General features: G+C 44.0%; 1 protein-coding gene across 2 annotated transcripts in view; it reads left to right on the top strand.

Annotated features, from left to right (window-relative positions):
- sgsm2 (small G protein signaling modulator 2) overlaps positions 1 to 24,844 on the top strand; it is a 167,484-nt gene that overhangs the window by 125,641 nt on the left and 16,999 nt on the right. The window contains exons 11-15 of one of the 2 annotated variants that reach the window (XM_082966795.1): positions 1,810 to 1,972; positions 4,007 to 4,144; positions 13,711 to 13,879; positions 14,175 to 14,239; positions 15,301 to 15,446. In XM_082966795.1, the coding sequence (XP_082822921.1) occupies positions 1,810 to 1,972; positions 4,007 to 4,144; positions 13,711 to 13,879; positions 14,175 to 14,239; positions 15,301 to 15,446 (681 nt within the window). The remainder of the gene's footprint in view (positions 1 to 1,809; positions 1,973 to 4,006; positions 4,145 to 13,710; positions 13,880 to 14,174; positions 14,240 to 15,300; positions 15,447 to 24,844) is intronic. The other variant, XM_082966796.1, reaches the window with a different exon arrangement.

Genomic DNA, 24,844 nt, shown 5'->3' with positions numbered 1-24,844 from the left:
TGCTGAGCACTTGTTGGCTGCTTTTCCTTCACTCTGCGGTCCAACTCATCCCAAACCATCTCAATTGGGTTGAGGTCAGGTGATTGTGGAGGCCAGGTCATCTGATGCAACACTCCATCACTCTCCTTCTTGGTCAAATAGCCCTTACACAGCCTTTGAGGTGTGTTGGGTCATTGTCCTGTTGAAAACAAATGACAGTGGGACTAAGTGCAAACCAGATGTGATGGCGTATTTCTGCAGAATGCTGTGGTAGCCATGCTGGTTAAGTGTGCCTTGAATTCTAAATAAATCACTGACAGTGTCACCAGCAAAGCACACCTCCTCCTCCATGCTTCACGGAGGGAACCACACATGCGGAGATCATCCGTTCACCTACTCTGCATCTCACAAAGACACAGCGGTTGGAACCAAAAATCTCAAATTTGAACCCATCAGACCAAAGAACAGATTTCCACCGGTCTAATGTCCATTGCTCGTGTTTCTTGGCCCAAGTAAGTCTCTTCTTCTTATTGGTGTCCTTTAGTAGTGGTTTCTTTGTAGCAATTCGACCATGAAGGCCTGATTCACACAGTCTCCTCTGAACAGTTGATGTTGAGATGTGTCTGTTACTTGAACTCTGTGACCCATTTATTTGGGCTGCAATCTGAGGCTGGTAACTCTAATGAACTTATCCTCTGCAGTAGAGGTAACTCTGGGTCTTCCTTTCCTGTGGCGGTCCTCATGAGAGACAGTTTCATCATAGCGCTTGATGGTTTTTGCGACTGCACTTGAAGAAACTATCAAAGTTCTTGACATTTTTTGGATTGCCTGACCTTCATGTCTTAAAGTAATGATGGACTGTCGTTTATCTTTGCTTGTTTGAGCTGTTCTTTCCGTAATATGGACTTGGTCTTTTACCAAATAGGGCTATCTTCTCTATACCACCCCTACTTTGTCACAACACAACTGATTGGCTCAAATAATTAAGAAGAAAATTAATTCCCCAAATTAACTTTTAACAAGGCACACCTGTTAATTGAAATGCATTCCAGGTGACTACCTCATGAAGCTGGTTGAGAGAATGCCAAGAGTGTGCAAAGCTGTCATCAAGGCAAAGGGTGGCTACTTTGAAGAATCTCAAATATAAAAAAATATATATTTTGATTTGGTTACTACATGATTCCAAATGTGTTATTTCATAGTTTTGACGTCTTCACAATTATTCTACAATGTAGGAAATAGTAAAAATAAAGAAAAACCCTTGAATGAGTAGGTGTGTCCAAACTTTTGACTGGTATTGTACATATAATATATTCCTTTCAGCAGACGCTTTTATCCAAAGCGACTTACAGTCATACTGCGTACATGTTACTTAGGGGTGGTCTCAGGAATCAAATCCACTACCTTATTGAGTTACAAGAACAACATAAACATAAGTACAACAATCAACTATACATACTGTAAACTATAAATTGTTGCCGAATCCTGTGACAGTGTAAAACATGTGTGTGTCTGTGTGAGCATGCATGTGTGTATATGTGTGTTTGTTTGTCTGTGTGTGTGCGTGTGTTTGTATGTGTGTGTGTGTGTGTGTGTGTGTGTATGCATTTATCTGTGTGTGTCTGTGTTTGCGTGTGTGCGTGTGTGTGTGTGTGTTTGTATGTGTGTGTGTGTGTGTGTGTGTGTATGCATTTATCTGTGTGTGTCTGTGTTTGCGTACGTGCATGCGCCTATGTGTGTGTGTGTGTGTGTGTGTGTGTGTGTGTGTGTGTGTGTGTGTGTGTGTGTGTGTGTGTGTGTGTGTGTGTTGTGTGTGTCTCTATATTCCAGGGCAAGGTGTTTCCTAAGCTGAGGAAGAGGACCAGCACAGTCAGGCTGGTAGATCAGGAGGGAGAGGAGCAGACAGTCAGGCTGGTAGATCAGGAGGGAGAGGAGCAGACAGCAGCTGACTACGTATTCCGCATTGTCTACCCTGGACGTCACCACGACTCTAGTGAGTGACCCCTCTCCTCCCAAAACACACACACACACACACACACACACACACACACACACACACACACACACACACAAAATTGCACCCACACCATCCAAGGACATGCATGATAGACTTCACTGTAAAAGTTGTTCTCGTCCACTTTGTCTGCTGTTGAGTGCTTCTCTTTGTGTCTATGTGTATGTTTAGCATACAGTAGCTATTGTTAGGCAGTGACAGAATGGACAGAGGAATTACCGGAGGTATCTTGAGCATTCTGTATGTTTGAATTTACTATCTCCTTTAGTTTGTATGTCTGTCTGCTGTAAACTGTAGAGGCTGTAAGCTGTAGAGGCTGTAAACGGTAGAGTCTATAAACTGTAGAGGCTGTAAACGGTAGAGTCTGTAAACTGTAGAGGATGTAAACTGTAGAGACTGTAAACGGTAGAGGCTGTAAACGGTAGAGGCTGTAAACTGTAGAGGCTGTAAACGGTAGAGGCTGTAAACGGTAGAGGCTGTAAACGGTAGAGGCTGTAAACAGTAGAGGCTGTAAACGGTAGAGATTATAAACGGTAGAGGATGTAAACGGTAGAGGCTGTAAACTGTAAAGGCTGTAAACTGTAGAGGCTGTAAACGGTAGAGGCTGTAAACGGTAGAGATTATAAACGGTAGAGATTATAAACGGTAGAGATTATAAACGGTAGAGGCTGTAAGGATCCCTCCAGACCTATAGGTGGTGCTGTTCTGTATGTATAACTGTGTTCCCTGTGTGTATTATCCATGGACATTAAAACCAGTAGATGGTGATAGCGCTGACGTCATCCAGGTAGTCCTATGGAAAACTCCAGATGGTGCATGAAGCCAGAAGTACTCCAGTTTGCTGAATTGGGCTGTATGGCACCAAAAAAATCGCTAAGGATCATGGTCGATGTAGTCGTTTTCATCCTGCCTGAGACAGTCAACCGTAATGACTATGGAGCTTCCTCGTAGCCTGTCTCGTGGAAATTGCAAGATTATGTTATAATGCTTGTATTGTATTATAATGGTTGTAATATTCGACAGAATAGAGTATTCTGTTAACTATTGTGTGTGTGTTCTACTGAGGAGGGCCTCTATGAGATAACACTGACAGAGGAGATTTATGATGTCTTTGGGTGATAAAACCTAAAGAGCATTCCAGATAACATGAGTTAATGGTTCTGTTCTATACCGTACCAGGAAGAGACGGTTCCAGTTTGGAGTAGGAGGACCAGACACTGGTCTGTACAATGAAAACTGTTGACACAGCAGTTGCTGTCTGCTATGTTTTATAGATATCTTTCATACAAATCTTAACCTTGTGACCCATTCTATGTGTCTGTGGTTCATCATGTACGTTGAGAGGGGTGTATCTTGGCTATAAAAGATCTTTGTACTTTTGTGTTGTCACTTTCAATGGTTCATTAGAAATGGCGCATCATTGAAAGTCAAAGTGCTTTTGCAAAAGCTCTTATTAGTAAAGATGTAGTTTAAGTATAACTCTGACTGGTGTGTGAAGTTTGTCTCCCTCCTCATTTGGTAAAACAGAAATTAACCACCACAGCTGCCGGCCCGTGATTGGTCTGTGTCAGCACACGGTCCTGTGTGACGACACATGTAGTAGTCAGAATGGATCATTATTTAATGAAATATCTCAGGTTTTGTAGTAAACTTTAAAATAATTCACTGTGGGGATCGAACTTCATCATGGTAAACGTTCTGACGATCGTCATTGGCTTTCTAGGGCAGACTTTACACAGTGACCGACCGGCAGAACTCGTGCCTTCACACTCCAGACCGTACACTGGGGGCCTGGTATTATCGCCTGGTATTATCGCCTGGTATATAGCAGTGACTATAAACTACCACCACACCACCAGGCCTATAGATGGCGCTGTGCTGTATGTTTAACTGTGTTATCTGTGTGTATTATTACCTGGTTATATAGCAGTGACTATAAACTACCACCACACCACCAGGCCTATAGATGGCGCTGTGCTGTATGTTTAACTGTGTTATTACCTGGTTATATAGCAGTGACTATAAACTACCACCACACCACGGGCAGCCGTGCTCCCTCGCTGGATGATGATGAAGAGGAAGAGGATAGACTCCAGGCTATGATCTCAATGATGTGCTGGCGGAACCTCACAGATCCTAATGTCATGAAAGGTTTTTATCCATCACCTGACCCCCCCCCCCCCCCCCACCTTGTTCCGTCCCTCCCCCATCCTACCCTGCATGCACCCTGTAACTCAAATCCAAAACCCTCTCCTTTAAACCCTTGTGTGTGTCTTTGTCCCCATGGCCTATCCCAACAGTGCAGGGTAGGTAGGATATGGTGGGAGAGTTGAGCGATGTTGACTTTCCTCTTGCTCTTTGATACAATGACAAAACTATTTGTTTTGGTGTAAAGTTCCCGCGAACAAATCAATACCTGAGATAATAAATCAAGGATAAATAATGAGTTTCCACTTGTCTTAAATTCATTTACAGTCACTGTCAGACGTAGAAATATATATATTTTTTGGGTTGGGCTTGCAGTCAGAAGTAACACTGTCTACTAAACACACATAATGGCTTTATAACGGCCTTTATAGCGACTCATAATAGACTGATAATGTGTTATAACAGTGACCTGACAGCACTGCTTCATAACAACATGATGTTGGCTAGGCCTTGGTGCGTTGCCATGGTGAGAACTACAGCTAGGTCAAGTGGCACGTCCCTGTGCGCAGAAGAGATAGAGGGGGAAAAAGAGGGGACGAGAAAGAGCTATAGAGAGAAGTACTGTGTAAAGAGAGAGAGAGCGAAAGAGGGAGAGAGGGAGAGATAGAGAGAGAGAGAGAGAGAGAGAGAGACAAACATAAAGCCAGTCTAATGTAAGTGATTCCCACTGTAGCCTAGCATTACCTGACCCCCACCTTTATTTACCATGTAGGAACCTTGAATCAAAAGGCTGCTTGTGCTGCTGTAGATCAGACCATAGAAATATAATCTGTAGATCAGACCATAGAAATATAATCTGTAGATCAGATCATAGAAATATAATCTGTAGATCAGACCGTAGAAATATAATCTGTAGATCAGACCATAGAAATATAATCTGTAGATCAGACCGTAGAAATATAATCTGTAGATCAGACCGTAGAAATATAATCTGTAGATCAGACCGTAGAAATATAATCTGTAGATCAGACCGTAGAAATATAATCTGTAGATCAGACCGTAGAAATATAATCTGTAGATCAGACCGTAGAAATATAATCTGTAGATCAGACCGTAGAAATAGAATCTGTAGATCAGACCGTAGAAATAGAATCTGTAGATCAGACCGTAGAAATAGAATCTGTAGATCAGACCGTAGAAATAGAATCTGTAGATCAGACCATAGAAATATAATCTGTAGATCAGACCGTAGAAATATAATCTGTAGATCAGACCATAGAAATATAATCTGTAGATCAGACCGTAGAAATAGAATCTGTAGATCAGACCGTAGAAATAGAAATAGAATCTGTAGATCAGACCGTAGAAATAGAATCTGTAGATCAGACCGTAGAAATATAACGGGCCTCCCCATTTAATGAATTGCCAGGGTGAAAGGCTCTAAGACCGTTCTACTGGTTGTATTTCTTTGGGTCAAACGGACAGTAATATTTATAATATCTGTGGCTCAGTGCTCTACCAGCTGGCACACAGAGGACCGGAGACTGACTGGCCACCGGTTTCAACAGCGTTTTCTCATTTTCAGAATGTGGTTTAATATAAGATACTGTAGCCTCTTCTCTTTCTCTCAGTTTGCTGTAATATGGACCTCTAGTCACCTTGGGTGACCCTGTAACGTTAGCAGCTTGCAGATACATCTCTGATGACTGTCCTCCCTGGTCCATTTAGAGACTGTTATCTCTGATGACTGTCCTCCCTGGTCCATTTAGAGACTTATCTCTGATGACTGTCCTCCCTCCCTGGTCCCTTTAGAGACTGTTATCTCTGATGACTGTCCTCCCTCCCTCCCTGGTCCATTTAGAGACTTATCTCTGATGACTGTCCTCCCTGGTCCCTTTAGAGACTGTTATCTCAGATGACTGTCCTCCCTCCCTCCCTGGTCCATTTAGAGACTGTTATCTCTGATGACTGTCCTCCCTGGTCCCTTTAGAGACTGTTATCTCTGATGACTGTCCTCCCTGGTCCATTTAGAGACTGTTATCTCTGATGACTGTCCTCCCTCCCTGGTCCCTTTAGAGACTGTTATCTCTGATGACTGTCCTCCCTCCCTGGTCCCTTTAGAGACTGTTATCTCTGATGACTGTCCTCCCTGGTCCATTTAGAGACTGTTATCTCTGATGACTGTCCTCCCTCCCTGGTCCCTTTAGAGACTGTTATCTCTGATGACTGTCCTCCCTCCCTGGTCCCTTTAGAGACTGTTATCTCTGATGACTGTCCTCCCTGGTCCATTTAGAGACTGTTATCTCTGATGACTGTCCTCCCTCCCTGGTCCCTTTAGAAACTGTTATCTCTGATGACTGTCCTCCCTGGTCCATTTAGAGACTGTTATCTCTGATGACTGTCCTCCCTCCCTGGTCCCTTTAGAGACTGTTATCTCTGATGACTGTCCTCCCTCCCTGGTCCCTTTAGAGACTGTTATCTCTGATGACTGTCCTCCCTGGTCCATTTAGAGACTGTTATCTCTGATGACTGTCCTCCCTCCCTGGTCCCTTTAGAAACTGTTATCTCTGATGACTGTCCTCCCTCCCTGGTCCCTTTAGAGACTGTTATCTCTGATGACTGTCCTCCCTGGTCCCTTTAGAGACTGTTATCTCTGATGACTGTCCTCCCTGGTCCATTTAGAGACTGTTATCTCTGATGACTGTCCTCCCTCCCTGGTCCATTTAGAGACTGTTATCTCTGATGACTGTCCTCCCTGGTCCGTTTAGAGACTGTTATCTCTGATGACTGTCCTCCCTGGTCCGTTTAGAGACTGTTATCTCTGATGACTGTCCTCCCTGGTCCGTTTAGAGACTGTTATCTCTGATGACTGTCCTCCCTCCCTAGTCCCTTTAGAGACTGTTATCTCTGATTGTCTGCGTCTCAAATGACTCCCTTTTCCCTATGGGCCCTGGTCTAAAGAAGTCAACTTCATAGGGAATGATGGTCCTCTCATCTCAATGGAGCAGTACCATGTTATCCTCAGTCACTGTGGTCCTCTCCTCTCCTCTCAATGGAGCAGTACCATGTTATCCTCAGTCACTGTGGTCCTCTTCTCTCCTCTCAATGGAGCAGTACCATGTTATTCTCAGTCACTGTGGTCCTCTCCTCTCAATGGAGCAGTACCATGTTATTCTCAGTCACTGTGGTCCTCTCCTCTCAATGGAGCAGTACCATGTTATCCTCAGTCACTGTGGTCCTCTTCTCTCCTCTCAATGGAGCAGTACCATGTTATTCTCAGTCACTGTGGTCCTCTCCTCTCCTCTCAATGGAGCAGTACCATGTTACTCTCAGTCACTGTGGTCCTCTCCTCTCCTCTCAATGGAGCAGTACCATGTTACTCTCAGTCACTGTGGTCCTCTCCTCTCCTCTCAATGGAGCAGTACCATGTTATTCTCAGTCACTGTGGTCCTCTCCTCTCAATGGAGCAGTACCATGTTACTCTCAGTCACTGTGGTCCTCTCCTCTCCTCTCAATGGAGCAGTACCATGTTATCCTCAGTCACTGTGGTCCTCTCCTCTCAATGGAGCAGTACCATGTTATCCTCAGTCACTGTGGTCCTCTTCTCTCCTCTCAATGGAGCAGTACCATGTTATCCTCAGTCACTGTGGTCCTCTCCTCTCAATGGAGCAGTACCATGTTATCCTCAGTCACTGTGGTCCTCTCCACTCAATGGAGCAGTACCATGTTATCCTCAGTCACTGTGGTCCTCTCCTCTCAATGGAGCAGTACCATGTTATTCTCAGTCACTGTGGTCCTCTCCTCTCAATGGAGCAGTACCATGTTATCCTCAGTCACTTTGGTCCTCTCCTCTCAATGGAGCAGTACCATGTTATTCTCAGTCACTGTGGTCCTCTCCTCTCAGCACTGTTGGGTCTGGGTTTTGGGGCACAAAGAAATGCTTTGATAATTTGCTCTGTTGTTTTTCCTTTTTGCACCTGTTGTTGGTTTGGTTCTCTTAACCCTTCTGTTTACTGTTTAGTTTTTGTTTTGGCTCCATTGTCTTCATTTACGTTCACTGCAACATGCCTGACCTGTTTGCATGTGAGATATGCAGCAACCAGTTTCATTTCGTTTTAAAAGAAGGTGTGTTGTTTGTTTCTACTGGAAGGAATACCCCTCCTCCTCTCTCTATCTCTCTCTCTCTATATATATATATATGTACTGTATCTCTATGTCTCACTCTCTATATATACAATTGAAGTCAGAAGTTTACATACACCTTAGCCAAATACATTTCAACTCAGTTTTTCACAATTCATGACATTTAATCCTAGTAAAAATTCATTTTTTTTAAGTCAGTTAGGATCACCACTTTATTTTAAGAATGTGAAACGTCAGAATAATAGTAGAGAGAAAGATTTATTTCAGCTTCTATTTCTTTCATCACATTCCCAGTGGGTCAGAAGTTTACAATTAGTATTTGGTAGCATTGCCTTTAAATTGTTTAACTTGGGTCAAAAGTTCCGGGTCGCCTTCCACAAGCTTCCCACAATAAGTTGGGTGAATTTTGGCCCATTCCTCCTGACAGGGCTGGTGTAACTGAGTCAGGTTTGTAGGCCTCCTTGCTCCCACACGCTTTTTCAGTTCTGTCCTCAAATTTCTTTAGGATTGAGGCCAGGGCTTTGTGATGGCCACTCCAATACCTTGACTTTGTTGTCCTTAAGCCATTTTGCCACAACTTTGGAAGTATGCTTGGGGTCATTGTCCATTTGGAAGACTGTTATGTGAATTTCGTTATCAATGTTCATAAACTTCAATTAATCTACTCAGTCTGCAACCTAGAGTTTGTAAGATTCTGGTTGAATGAAACAGATGAGAGTCCCAGCTTACAATAGTCAAAATGTTTATTCATGACGGTACTCTGAAGTCCATCATACAAAGACATCCATTTTATAGTTCACTCCTTACTTACGCACATACATCCACACAGACAGTAGGTGGGATGTATCCCTCCCCAGAGTTCTCACCACTGGTTATCACTACCCAACGCTGTCCGTTCCATTCCCCCGAGATTAGAGGAACCTTGAAAATGACTCCCTGTCCTATCATAAGTTTCTCAGAGTTCTAGCCAGGTCGGGTAATTGTTCTCAGTATTTTCTTAGACACATTTATCTCCCTCCCAGTCCAAGCTAGTTGGACTTACATGTAATACTTTAATTATTCCTTATACATGCTACATAAACTATAATCCCTAATGGTTACATATCAGGGTAGAATTATTTAATCATTATCTTTAAACATATAAATTATTTTATCAAAGACTCATTTGCGACCAAGCTTTAACTTCCTGACTGATGTCTTGAGATGTTGCTTCAAAATATCCACTTCATTTTCCTACCTCATTAAGCCATCTATTTTGTGAAGTACACCAGTCCCTCCTGCAGCAAAGCACCCCCACAACATGATGCTGCCACCCCGTGCTTCACGGTTGGGATGGTGTTCTTCGGCTTGCAAGCCTCCCCCTTTTTCCTCCAAACATAACGATGATCATTATGGCCAAACAGTTCTATTTTTGTTTCATCAGACCAAACCTTAGTCTGGCTTTTTTATGGCGGTTTTGGAGCAGTGGCTTCTTCCTTGCTGAGTGGCCTTTCAGGTTATGTCGATATAGGACTCATTTTACTGTGGATATAGATACTTTGTACCTGTTTCCTCCAGCATCTTCACAAGGTTCTTTGCTGTTGTTCTGTGATTGATTTGCACTTTCGCACCAAAGTACGTTCATCTCTAGGAGACAGAATGCGTCTCCTTCCTGAGCGGTATGACGGCTGCGTGGTCCCATGGTGTTTATACTTGGGTACTTTTTTTTTCTGTGGTCTTGTCTGATTTCTTTTCATTTTCCCATGATGTCAAGCAAAGAGGCACTGAGTTTGAAGGTAGGCCTTGAAATACATCCAGAGGTCAACCTCCAATTGACTCAAATGATGTCAATTAGCCTATCAGAAGATTCTAAAGCCATGACATCATTTTCTGGAATTTTCCAAGCTGTTTAAAGGCACAGTCAACTTAGTGTATGTAAACTTCTGACCCACTGGAATTGTGATACAGTGAATTATAAGTGAAATAATCTGTCTGTAAACAATTGTTGGAAAAATGACTTGTGTCATGCACAAAGTAGATGTCCTAACCGACTTGCCAAAACTATAGTTTGTTAACAAGAAATTTGTGGAGTGGTTGAAAAATGAGTTTTACTGACTCTAACCTAAGTGTATGTAAACTTCCGACTTCAACTGTATATATATTTTTGATTGATTTCTTTGCTCTGATATAGTTTTTCCTCTTTCTCTGTTCGTGCAGGCGTTTTTTCTGCAATGCTGTTCACTGTAATTCTTCACTAACCCCCGTCGTCCCCTCGTCCCTTCCATTGTGACGGCTAGGTCCTGTGGGGTTCCGCAGTAGTAGAGACATGGACAACACTTTGGTTCCTACCCTGTCACACTTTGGTTCCTACCCTGTTACAGTATTGTTATGTCAACACCCGGGAGTGTATACCAAAAACCCTAAAATCACTTCCTGTTGAACTCGCATAGCCCAAAAAAATACATTTTCTAGGGAGTCCGAATGCGGGGTCTCCTTTTCCAGGCAGCATTTTATGTTTGGTTATGTTTTATCGTTTTGATTTCTTTTTTTTTTGTTTTTGCTGAACAACCAAAGAACAGCTACTCATATTTATAACAGGTAATCTGCTCCACCCTGAAGAATTAAGGTGAAGAGCATTTTTTGGATGTTGATGTTTTTATAATTCTTTGTATTTTTACCCTTAATGGACATTTAGTTGTTTTCTTTTTGTTCCTGTTTTGGCGTTTCGCTTTTTTGTTGTTGTCACGTTCTGGCTTTATGCTTTATGCTTCCTGCATGGCCTGAGAACCTCGCTGCCCTGTCTCTCTCCTCATGTCCTTCTCCTCCTCATCTCCCCCTCTCCTTTCCTCTCCTCTCCTAATGTCGTTTTTGGTCTTTTTTGTGGAGACAGTTTTTGCTCTGTGTCTTCTCTCTGACTGGGCTCTATAAGCATGTCTTCCCAGCATCCTCTCTGCCTGGCCTAATCCCCCCAGCATGCTCTGCTCTGCTCTGTCTGCTCGCTTCCTTCCTTCCTTCGATTTGCTTCCAAAACTCTCGCTTCCCAAAACTTCTTCTTATTCAATTCCACATTTTTGTTTATTCTCAATATAATGTTTTTGTGTTTTATGATGTTTGTCTGACTCACTTATGGATAACCATATACATACAGTGCCTTCAGGAAGTATTCACACCCCATTACCTTTTCCACATTTTGTTGTCTTGCAGCCTGAATTTAAAATGGATTACATGGAGATTTTGTGTCACTGGCCTACACACAATACCCCAAAAATGTCAAAGTGGAATTATATTTTTATAAATGTTTACAAATAAATAAAAATTAAAATCTGAAATGTTTTGAGTCAATAAGTATTCATACCCTTTGTTATGGCGATGCTTAAATAAGTTCAGGAGTAAAAATGTGCTGAACAATTCACATAATAAGTTGCATGGACTCACGCTGTGGGCAATAATAGTGTTTAACATGATTTTGGAATGACTACCTCATCTCTGTACCCCACACATACAATGATCTGTAAGGTCCCTCAGTTGAGGCTTGAATTTCAAACACAGATTCAACCACAAAGACCAGGGAGGTTTTCCAATGCCGATTGGTACCTATTGGTAGATGTATAAAAATAAATAAAAATAAGACATTGAATATCACTTGGATATTGGTGAAGTTATTAATTACAATTTGGTTGGTGTATAAATACATCCAGTCACTATAAAAATACAGGCGTCCTTCCTAACTCAGTTGCCAGAGAGGAAGGAAACCGCTCAGGGATTTCACCATGAGGCCAATGGTGATTTTAAAACAGTTACAGAGTTTAATGGCTTTGATAGGAGAAAACTGAGGATGGATCAACAACATTGTAGTTACTCCACAATACTAACCTAAATGAAAAGAAGAAAACCTGTACAAAATGAAAATATTCCAAAACATGCATCCTGTTTGCAACAAGGCACTAAAGTAAATCTGTGAAAAATGTGGCAAAGAAATGAAATTTTTGTCCTGAATACAAAGCGTTATATTTGGGGCAAATCCAATACAACACGTCACTGAGTACCTTTCATAAGGACAATTACCTAAAACACAAGGCCAAATATACACCTGAGTTTCTTACCAAAACGACATTGAATGTTACTGAGTGGCATAGATACAGTTTTGACATAAATCGAAAATATATGGTAACACTTGAAAATGGCTGTCTAGCAATGAACAACAAACAACTTGACAGAGTTTGAATAATTACAAAAATTTGCAAATATTGTACAATCCAGGTGTGCAAAGCTCTTAGAGACTTACTCAGAAAGACTCACAGCTGTAATCGCTGCCAAAGGTGATTCTAACATGTATTGACTCAGGGGTGTGAATAATTATGTAAATTAACCATTTCTGTATTTAATTTTCAATACATTTGAAAATTTAAAAAAAAAAACATGTTTTCACTTTGCATTATGGGATATCGTTTGTAGATGGGTGAGAAAACATTATATTTGATCCATTTTGAATTCAGGCTGTAGCACAACAAAATGTGGAATAAGTCAAGGGGTATGAATACTTTCTGAAGGCTCTGTAAATGTATACCTCATACATCTATGTGAGCAATGTACGCTAAATTGAAAATACAGTATTTGAAAGAGTCATTCGAATCTGAAATCGATGAAGAGAGAAATCTCTCTCTACCTGAATTGTTGTCTTGGTTGAGTTAGAGCCTGGGAAACAGATAATGTCATTCTAGCCAGACAAGAGATTTTGTTTTATTTAGCCAATAAGGAAACCAATGACACATTCTGGACGCAGCCAACAGGTTAGTTTACAGCCTAGTCTCAGAGCACCTTAAGAGTGATTCTCTGTCCCTCATCATTTTATCTATTTTCCTTGCTGTTGTCTTCCCCCTTGTTCCATCACTTTCTCTCTCTCATCCCTCACTCTCTCCCTTCTCTCTCCATATCTCTCTCTCATTCACCTCTCCCTCCATCCCTCTATCCCTCTCTCTTCCCCCCCTTTCTCTCTCCTCACTCTATCCCTCTCTCTCTCCCCCTTTCCATTCTCCCTTCTCCATCCTTCTCTCACCCCACTCTCTCCATCGCTCTCTCTCCATCCTTCTCTCTCCCCCCTCCATTCCTCTCTCTCCACCCCCCCTCTCTCACCCCCTCTCACCCTCCCTCTCTATTCCTCTCTCTCCATCCCCACTCTCTCATCCCTCTCTCTCCATCCCTCCTTCTCACCCTCTCTCTCCATCCCTCCCTCTCCATCCCTCCCTCTCCATCCCTCTCTCTCTCATCCCGCTCTCTCTCACCCTCTCTCTCCATCCCTCTCTCCATCCCTCTCTCTCCATCCCTCCCTCTCCATCCCTCTCTCTCTCATCCCGCTCTCTCTCACCCTCTCTCTCCATCCCTCTCTCCATCCCTCTCTCTCACCCTCTCTCTCCATCCCTCTCTCTCCACCCCCCCTCACCCTCCAGACCATGGGGAGATGATGGACATCCAGGGAGCCTATATGGGAGGCAGCCCGTCGTCATGGCAGCAGGGAGCAGAGTGCACCAGTCACATGTCGTCATGTCTGCCTTGCACTGCAGGGGGCAGTAATGTCTCATTGGAATACCCAGCAGGCTGCACCTGCATCCACGACCGGTGAGAATACACACACACACGCACGCACGCACACATACACACACACGCGCACGCACACATACACACACACGCACACACACACACACACACACACACACACACACACACACACACACACACACACACACACACACACACACACACACACAAACACACGTATGGACTCACACACACACACAGTCCGTTCCTCATACAGACATACATACACTCCTGCAGAGAGTGGATCACATCATTAATTGATAACCTGAAATCATGCTGTCATAATCTCACCGCTGTATGTGTTTCCTGTCTCCAGGAGCCCTCTGAAGATGCTGTGCCAGAATATGAAAAGGCAGATCGTCTCCAGGGCCTTCTACGGATGTAAGTCTGCATGTGTTCTCTCTCTCTCAGAGCTGTTTGTTTCTCAGTTCCTATGGCGTAAAGGAAGAGACCAGTTCCTATGGCGTAAAGGAAGAGAGACCAGTTCCTACGGCGTAAAGGAAGAGACCAGTTCCTATGGCGTAAAGGAAGAGACCAGTTCCTATGGCGTACAGGAAGAGAGACCAGTTCCTATGGCGTAAAGGAAGAGACCAGTTCCTATGGTGTAAAGGAAGAGACCAGTTCCTATGGCGTAAAGGAAGAGACCAGTTCCTACGGCGTAAAGGAAGAGAGACCAGTTCCTACGGCGTAAAGGAAGAGACCAGTTCCTATGGTGTAAAGGAAGAGACCAGTTCCTATGGTGTAAAGGAAGAGACCAGTTCCTATGGCGTAAAGGAAGAGACCAGTTCCTATGGTGTAAAGGAAGAGACCAGTTCCTATGGCGTAAAGGAACAGACCAGTTCCTATGGCGTACAGGAAGAGACCAGTTCCTATGGTGTAAAGGAAGAGACCAGTTCCTATGGTGTAAAGGAAGAGACCAGTTCCTATGGTGTAAAGGAAGAGACCAGTTCCTATGGTGTAAAGGAAGAGACCAGTTCCTATGGTGTAAAAGAAGAGACCAGTTCCTATGGCGTAAAGGAAGAGACCAGTTCCTATGGCGTAAAGGAAGAGACCAGTTCCTATGGCGTAAAGGAAGAGACCAGTTCCTACGGTGTAAAGGAAGAGACCAGTTCCTACGGCGTAAAGGAACAGACCAGTTCCTATGGTGTAAAGGAAGAGACCAGTTCCTATGGTGTAAAGGAAGAGACCAGTTCCTACGGCGTAAAGGAAGAGAGACCAGTTCCTATGGTGTAAAGGAAGAGACCAGTTCCTACGGCGTAAAGGAACAGACCAGTTCCTACGGCGTAAAGGAACAGACCAGTTCCTACGGCGTAAAGGAAGAGACCTCCTGTCTTCTTTCATGTCTTTCTTTCTCTCCACTCCTTCCTTCCCTTTTCTTCCCTTGTCATTCCCTTCTTCTTTCTCTCCACACCTGTCTCTTCTCCCTCCCTCCCTCCCTGTAGGGCTGGCCTACTGTCGACACCTGTCCACGGTCCGTACCCACTTGTCAGCACTGGTCAACCACAACATTGTCCCTCCTGACAAACCTTGTGAGGCGTCGGGGGGCCTGAGTAAAGACTTGTGGAGCAAGTACCAGAAAGACTGCAAGGTGGGTTAGTGGGTGGATTGGTAGCTGGCTGGCTAGTTAACTGACCGGCTGGCTGGCTAGGTGCTGATTGGCTAGATGCTGACTAGGTGAGTTTAATGTTACAGCTTGTCCTCTAGAAGGGGTCAATGCAACATAGACATTTATTCAAATTTGATTTAACTAGGCAAGTCCGTTAAGAACAAATTCTTATTTATAATGACAGCCTAGGAACAGTGGGTTAACTGCCTTGTTCAGGGGTAGAACGACTGATTTTTACCTTGTCAGCCCAGGGATTTGATCTTGCAACCTTTCGGTTGTTCAGGGGTAGAACGACTGATTTTTACCTTGTCAGCCCAGGGATTTGATCTTGCAACCTTTCGGTTACTGGCCCAACGCTCTAACCACTAGGCTACCCTGCCGCCCAGTAATCACATTCAACATAACAACATAACAATGCAACGTAGACATCAGACTACTTAGTAATCACATTCAATTCAAGAAGAAATTCATGTCCACATTGTGTTGTTGGTTAGAGAAGTAAACTGACTTGAAAGAAGTATGTTTTGATCAGAGACTGTTCTCTTGTGTTGCTGCCAGCTCTAGAATGGCTACCCCCAACCCTGTCATATCTCTCATCTCTCTTCCTCCATCCTAGTCTCATCTAATTCTAATGGGTCTCAGTAAAATGAACTGGCATGGAAGAGCATGTAATCAGTGCTTGACTTGGACTGAAATAGGTTCCGGTACTGATTTTGGGTGCCAGTAGTGTTTATATTTAGGTGCTCTCTCTCTCTCTCTCTCTCTCTCTCTCTCCTCTATTTCCTCTCTCTCTCTGTCTCTCCTCTATTTCCTCTCTCTCTCTCTCTCGCTCTCTCTCTCTCCCTCTCTCTCCCCCTCTCTCTCTCTCTCTCTCTCTCTCCCTCTCTCAATTCAATTCAAGGGGCATTATTGGCATGGGAATCACATGTTTACATTGCCAAATCAAGTGAAATAGATAAACTAAAGTGAAATAAACAGTAAAAAGTGAACAGTAAATATTACACTCACAAGTTCCAAAATAATGAAGACATTTCAAAGGTCATATTATGGCTACATACAGTGTTGTAGCGATGTGCAAATAGTTAAATTATAAAAGGGAAAATAAATCAACATAAATATAGGTTGTATTTAGAATGGTGTTTGTTCTTCATTGGTTGTCCTTTTCTTGTGGCAACAGGTCACAAATCTTGCTGCTGTGATGGAACACTGTGCTATTTCACCCAGTAGATATGGGAGTTTATTAAAATTGGATTTGTTTTCGAATTCTTTGTGGATCTGTGTAATCTGAGGGAAATATGTGTCTCTAAAATGGTCATACATTTGGCAGGAGGTTAGGAAGTGCAGCTCAGTTTCCACCTCATTTTGTGGGCAGTGTGCACATAGCCTGTCATTATTTGGTGTTTTACGTTGACCCTCAGGATATTTTTGCAGAATTCTGCAAGCAGACACTCAATTTGGTGTTTGTCCCGTTTTGTGAATTCTTGGTTGGTGAGCGGACCCCAGACCTCACAACCATAAAGGGCAATGGCTATAACCGATGCAAGTATTTTTAGCCAGATCCTAATTGGTATGTCACATTTTATGTTCCTTTTGATGGCATAGAAGGCCCTTCTTGCCTTGTCTCTGAGATTGTTCACAGCTTTGTGGAAGGTACCTGTGGTGTTGATGTTTAGGCCGAGGGTATGTATAGTTTTTTGTGTACTCTAGGGCAACAGTGTCTAGATGGAATTTGTATTTGTGGTTCTGGCAACTGGGCCTTTTTTGGAACACTGAGATTTACTGTCAGGGCCCAGGTCTGGCAGAATCTGTGCAGAAGATCTAGGTGCTGCTGTAGGCCCTCCTTAGTTGGGGACAGATCTAGGTGCTGCTGTAGGCCCTCCTTGGTTGGGGACAGATCTAGGTGCTGCTGTAGGCCCTCCTTGGTTGGGGACAGATCTAGGTGCTGCTGTAGGCCCTCCTTGGTTGGTGACAGATCTAGGTGCTGCTGTAGGCCCTCCTTGGTTGGGGACAGATCTAGGTGCTGCTGTAGGCCCTCCTTGGTTGGGGACAGATCTAGGTGCTGCTGTAGGCCCTCCTTGGTTGGGGACAGATCTAGGTGCTGATGTAAGCCCTCCTTGGTTGGGGACAGATCTAGGTGCTGCTGTAGGCCCTCCTTGGTTGGGGACAGATCTAGGTGCTGCTGTAGGCCCTCCTTGGTTGGGGACAGATCTAGGTGCTGCTGTAGGCCCTCCTTGGTTGGGGACAGATCTAGGTGCTGCTGTAGGCCCTCCTTGGTTGGGGACAGATCTAGGTGCTGATGTAAGCCCTCCTTGGTCGGTGACAGAACCACCAGATCATCAGCAAAGAGTAGACATTTATCTTCAGATTCTAGTAGGTTGAGGCCGGGTGCTGCAGACCGTTCTAGTGCCCTCGCCAATTCGTTGATATATATGTTGAAGAGGGTGGGGCTTAAGCTGCATCCATGTCTCACCCCACGGCCCTTTGGAAATGAATTTGTGTGTCTTTTGCCAGTTTTAACCGCACACTTGTTGTTTATGTACATGGATTTTATGATGTCGTATGTTTTTCCCCTAACACCACTTTCCATTAATTTGTATAGAAAACCTTCATGCCAAATTGAGTCGAAAGCTTTATTGAAGTCCACAAAGTGTGAGAAGACTTTGCCTTTGTTTTGGTTTGTTTGTTTGTCAATTAGGGTGTGCAGGGTGAATACGTGGTCTGTTGTACGGTAATTTGGTAAAACGCCAATTTGACATTTGCTCAGTACATTGTTTTCACTTAGGAAATGTACAAGTCTGCTGTTAATGATAATGCAGAGGATTTTCCCAAGATTGCTGTTGACGCATATCCCACTGTAGTTATTGGGGTCAAATTTGTCTCCAATTTTGTGGATTGGGGTGATCAGTCCTTGGTTCCAAATATTGGGGAATATGCCAGAGCTGAGGATGATGTTAAAGAGTTTTAGTATAGCCAATTGGAATTTGTTGTCTGTATATTTGATCATTTAATTGAGGATACCATCAACACCACAGCCCTTTTGGGTTGGAGGGTTTGTATTTTGTCCTGTAGTTCATTCAATGTAATTGGAGAGTCCAGTGAGTTCTGGTCGTCTTTAATAGTTGATTCTAAGATTTGTATTTGATCATGTATTTGTTTTAGCTGTTTGTTCTTTGTTATAGAGCCAAAAAGATTGGAGAAGTGGTTTATCCATACATCTCCATTTTGGATAGATAATTCTTCATGTTGTTGTTTGTTTAGTGTTTTCTAATTCTCCCAGAAGTGGTTGGAGTCTATGGATTCTTTAATTATATTGAGCTGATTTCTGATGTGCTGTTCCTTCTTTTTCTGTAGGTTATTTCTGTATTGTTTTAGGGATTCACCATAGTGAAGGCGTAGATTCAGGTTTTCTGGGTCTCTGTGTTTTAGTTGAATAGGTTTCTCAATTTCTTTCTTAGGATTTTGCATTCTTCATCCAGCCATTTGTTATTGTTGTTAATTTTCTTAGGTTGTCTGCTTGAATTTTTTGATTTGATACGGAAGCTAAAAAGTCAAATATTCTGTTAAGATTTTCTACTGCCAAGTTCACACCTTCACTATTACAGTGGAACGTTTTGTCCAGGAAGTTGTCTAAAAGGGATTGCATTTGTTGTTGACTAATTGTTTTTTGGTTTCTACACTACAGTCCTTACATCTATAGCATTTCTTAATATTATTCAGTTCCTTTGGCTTTGATGCCTCATGACTGAGTATTGCTCTGTTCAAGTAGACTGTGATTTTGCTGTGGTCTGATAGGGGTGTCAGTGGACTGACTGTGAACACTCTAAGAGACTCTGGGTTGAGGTCAGTGATAAAGTAGTCTACAGTACTACTGCCAAGAGATGAGCTATAGGTGTACCTACCATAGTCCCCTCGAAGCCCACCATTGACTATGTACAGACCCAGCGTTCGACAGAGCTGCAGGAGTTGTGACCCATTTTTGTTGGTTGTTTTGTCATAGTTGTGCCTAGGGGGGCATATGGGGGAGGGAATGGTGTCACCTCCAGGTAGGTGTTTGTCCCCCTGTGTGCTGAGGGTGTCAGGTGATTGTCCAGTTCTGGCATTTAGGTCGCCACAGAGTAGTACATGTCCCTGAGCCTGGAAATCGTTGATCTCCCCCTCTAGGATGGAGAAGCTGTCATCGTTAAAGTATGGGGATTCTAGTGGGGGGGGATATACAGTGAGGGAAAAAAGTATTTGATCCCCTGCTGATTTTGTACGTTTGCCCACTGACAAAGAAATGATCAGTCTATAATTTTAATGGTAGGTTTATTTGAACAGTGAGAGACAGAATAACAACAACAAAAATCCAGAAAAACGCATGTCAAAAATGTTATAAAATGATTTGCATTTTAATGAGGGAATCAGAAAGATTTCAATCAGAAAGATTTCTGGCTCCCAGGTGTCTTTTATACAGGTAACGAGCTGAGATTAGGAGTTTATTACCTGTATAAAAGACACCTGTCCACAGAAGCAATCAATCAATCAGATTCCAAACTCTCCACCCTGGCCAAGACCAAAGAGCTCTTCAAGGATGTCAGGGACAAGATTGTAGACCTACACAAGGCTGGAATGGGCTACAAGACCATCGCCAAGCAGCTTGGTGAGAAGGTGACAACAGTTGGTGCGATTATTCGCAAATGGAAGAAACACAAAAGAACTGTCAATCTCCCTCGGCCTGGGGCTCCATGCAAGATCTCACCTCATGGAGTTGCAATGATCATGAGAACGGTGACGAATCAGCCCAGGACTCCACGGGAGGATCTTGTCAATGATCTCAAGGCAGCTGGGACCATAGTCACCAAGAAAACAATTGGTAACACACTACGCCGTGAAGGACTGAAATCCTGCAGCGCCCGCAAGGTCGCCCTGCTCAAGAAAGCACATATACATGCCCGTCCGAAGTTTGCCAATGAACATCTGAATGATTCAGAGGACAACTGGGTGAAAGTGTTGTGGTCAGATGAGACCAAAATGGAGCTCTTTGGCATCAACTCAACTCGCCGTGTTTGGGGGAGGAGGAATGCTGCCTATGACCGCAAGAACACCATCCACACCATCAAACATGGAGGTGGAAACATTATGCTTTGGGGGTGTTTTTCTGCTTAGGGGACAGGACAACTTCACCGCATCAATGGGACAATGGACGGGGCCATGTACCGTCAAATCTTGGGTGAGAACCTCCTTCCCTCAGCCAGGGCATTGAAAATGGGTTGTGGATGGGTATTCCAGCATGACAATGACCCAAAACACACGGCCAAGGCAACAAAGGAGTGGCTCAAGAAGAAGCACATTAACCTCTCTGGGCAAGGTGGGACGTTTGCGTCCCACCCTAGTCAACAGCCAGTGGAATCCCGTGGCGCGATATTCAAATACCTTAGAAATGCTATTACTTCAATTTCTCAAACATATAACTATTTTACACCATTTTAAAGACAAGACTCTCGTTAATCTAACCACACTGTCCGATTTCAAAAAGGCTTTACAACGAAAGCAAAACATTAGATTATGTCAGCAGAGTACCCAGCCAGAAATAATCAGACACCCATTTTTCAAGCTAGCATATAATGTCACAAAAACCAAAACCAAAACCACAGCTAAATGCAGCACTAACCTTTGATGATCTTCATCAGATGACACTCCTATGACATTATGTTATACAATACATGCATGTTTTGTTCAATCAAGTTCATATTTATATCAAAAACCAGCTTTTTACATTAGCATGTGACTAGCATGTGACTAGCATTCCCACCGAACACTTCCGGTGAATTTACTAAATTACTCACGATAAACGTTCACAAAAAACATAACAATTATTTTAAGAATTATAGATACAGAACTCCTTTATGCAATCGCGGTGTCCGATTTTAAAATAGCTTTTCGGTGAAAGCACATTTTGCAATATTCTGAGTAGATAGCCCGGCCATCAGAGGCTAGCTATTTTGACACCCACCAAGTTTGGTACTCACCAAACTCAGATTTACTATAAGAAAAATTTGATTACCTTTGCTTTTCTTCGTCACAATGCACTCCCAGGACTTCTACTTCAACAACAAATGTTGGTTTGGTTCCAAATAATCCATAGTTATATCCAAATAGCGGCGTTTTTTTTCGTGCGTTCAAGACACTATCCGAAGGGTAACGAAGGGTGACGCGCCCCGCTCGTATCGTGACAAAAAAATTCTAAATATTCCATTACCGTACTTCGAAGCATGCCAAACGCTGTTTAAAAACTATTTTTATGCGATTTTTCTCGTAAAATAGCGATAATATTCCGACCGGGAGAAGTTGTTTTCGTTCAAAGACTCAAAGAAGAAAATGGACTCTTCACGTGCACGCGCGCACCCGTCTCATTGTTCTCAGATCGACCACTTACCAAATGCGCTACTGTTTTTCAGCCAGTAACTGCAGAGTCATCATTCAACGTTCTGGCGCCTTCTGAGAGCCTATGGGAGCCTTAGAAAGTGTCACGTTAGAGCAGAGATCCTCTGTTTTGGATAGAGATGACAAAGAAGGCCAAGAAATGGTCAGAGAGGGCACTTCCTGTTTAGAATCTTCTCAGGTTTTGGCCTGCCATATGAGTTCTGTTATACTCACAGACACCATTCAAACAGTTTTAGAAATTTAGGGTGTTTTCTATCCAAATCAAACAATTATATGCATATTCTAGTTACTGGGCAGGAGTAGTAACCAGATTAAATCGGGTACGTTTTTTATCCGGCCGTGCAAATACTGCCCCCTATTCCCAACAGGTTAAGGTCCTGGAGTGGCCTAGCCAGTCTCCAGACCTTAATCCCATAGAAAATCATGCCATGTTGTAGCCATGTGTGCCTCTTTAAGTTCTCTCACCTCAGTCCGTAGAGCGGCCAGCTCTCTCAGACAGCCGTCCATCTCCACCTTCTGCCCTCCGGGTCTTGTTGGGGGGATGTTGTTGTGCTGGTCTGTTTTGTGGGTCTGTTCTGTCTGGATTGTGTGAACTAGCTCTCTGAGCTCCACCATGTCCCTCTCCAGCTCTGTGAATTCATCATTCTCAATGATGGAGGAGCAGTGCAGTTGTGGGACCTGGGTGTGTTCAGTGCTGGGGGGGTGACTATTCTTGTCTGCAGGACATTTGAAGAGGTGTGATCAGACTCACTCAGGATGGGGGGAGTCGTCACAGAAATTGAGCTTTTCCTGCTGTTCTCTCTATCTTTGATCCTGTAAAAGTTCTGCTGAAAATGCATGAGGATGTCCTGCACTATTACTGTCCCAGACTTGAATATGTTGACAGAGGTTGTTTCAGTTTCCTCAATGTCTAGTATTCTGAGTTTCCACCCTGGGCCAATACCCTCTCTCTTGACATAGGGGGTAGTGTGTGTAACCGATGTGAAATGGCTAGTTAGTTAGCGGTGGTGCGCGCTAATAGCGTTTCAATCAGTGATGTCACTCGCTCTCAGACCTGGAGTGGTTGTTCCCCTTGCGTTGCAAGGGCCGCGGCTTTTGTGGCGCGATGGGTAACGATGCTTCGTGGGGTGTCAGTTGTTGATGTGTGCAAGGGTCCCTGGTTCGAGCCCAGGTTGGGGCGAAGAGAGGGACGGAACCTACACTGTTACATGTGCTCTCATAGCGATGTGCCATGCCAGGGGTTGGTCTGTGTTAATATAGCGCTGTGCCATGCCAGGGGATGGTCTGTGTTAATATAGCGCTGTGCCATGCCAGGGGATGGTCTGGTTAATATAGCACTGTGCCATGCCAGGGGATGGTCTGGTTAATATAGCACTGTGCCATGCCAGGGGATGGTCTGGTTAATATAGCACTGTGCCATGCCAGGGGATGGTCTGGTTAATATAGCACTGTGTCATGCCAGGGGATGGTCTGGTTAATATAGCACTGTGCCATGCCAGGGGATGGTCTGGTTAATATAGCGCTGTGCCATGCCAGGGGATGGTCTGGTTAATATAGCACTGTGCCATGCCAGGGGATGGTCTGTGTTAATATAGCGCTGTGCCATGCCAGGGGATGGTCTGGTTAATATAGCACTGTGCCATGCCAGGGGATGGTCTGGTTAATATAGCACTGTGCCATGCCAGGGGATGGTCTGGTTAATATAGCACTGTGCCATGCCAGGGGATGGTCTGGTTAATATAGCACTGTGTCATGCCAGGGGATGGTCTGGTTAATATAGCACTGTGCCATGCCAGGGGATGGTCTGGTTAATATAGCGCTGTGCCATGCCAGGGGATGGTCTGGTTAATATAGCACTGTGCCATGCCAGGGGATGGTCTGGTTAATATAGCACTGTGCCATGCCAGGGGATGGTCTGGTTAATATAGCACTGTGTCATGCCAGGGGATGGTCTGGTTAATATAGCACTGTGCCATGCCAGGGGATGGTCTGGTTAATATAGCACTGTGTCATGCCAGGCGATGGTCTGGTTAATATAGCACTGTGTCATGCCAGGGGATGGTCTGGTTAATATAGCACTGTGCCATGCCCGGGGATGGTCTGGTTAATATAGCACTGTGCCATGCCAGGGGATGGTCTGGTTAATACAGCACTGTGCCATGCCAGTGGATGGTCTGGTTAATACAGCACTGTGTCATGCCAGGGGATGGTCTGGTTAATATAGCGCTGTGCCATGCCAGGGGATGGTCTGTGTTAATACAGCACTGTGCCATGCCAGGGGATGGTCTGGTTAATATAGCGCTGTGCCATGCCAGGGGATGGTCTGTGTTAATATAGCGCTGTGCCATGCCAGGGGATGGTCTGGTTAATATAGCACTGTGCCATGCCAGGGGATGGTCTGGTTAATATAGCACTGTGCCATGCCAGGGGATGGTCTGGTTAATATAGCACTGTGCCAGGGGATGGTCTGGTTAATATAGCACTGTGCCATGCCAGGGGATGGTCTGGTTAATATAGCACTGTGCCATGCCAGGGGATGGTCTGGTTAATATAGCACTGTGTCATGCCAGGAGATGGTCTGGTTAATATAGCACTGTGCCATGCCAGGGGATGGTCTGGTTAATATAGCACTGTGCCATGCCAGGGGATGGTCTGGTTAATATAGCACTGTGTCATGCCAGGGGATGGTCTGGTTAATATAGCACTGTGCCATGCCATGCCATGGTCTGGTTAATATAGCACTGTGCCATGCCATGGTCTGGTTAATATAGCACTGTGCCATGCCAGGGGATGGTCTGGTTAATATAGCACTGTGCCATGCCAGGGGATGGTCTGGTTAATGTAGCACTGTGCCATGCCAGGGGATGGTCTGTGTGGAAAATTCAGTCGCTTACGTTCCCCTCTTTGTAGCAGTCAGCAAATAGTGTCTCTGGATTGTCCTTGAACAGTTTCTTTTT

The sequence above is a fragment of the Salmo salar genome, chromosome 20 (genome assembly GCF_965601325.2).
Source record: "Salmo salar chromosome 20, fSalSal1, whole genome shotgun sequence".
In the NCBI taxonomy this organism is placed as follows: Eukaryota; Metazoa; Chordata; class Actinopteri; order Salmoniformes; family Salmonidae; genus Salmo; species Salmo salar.
Note: the sequence above shows the minus strand (reverse complement) of the source record. Positions and strands in the feature narration are given on the sequence as shown.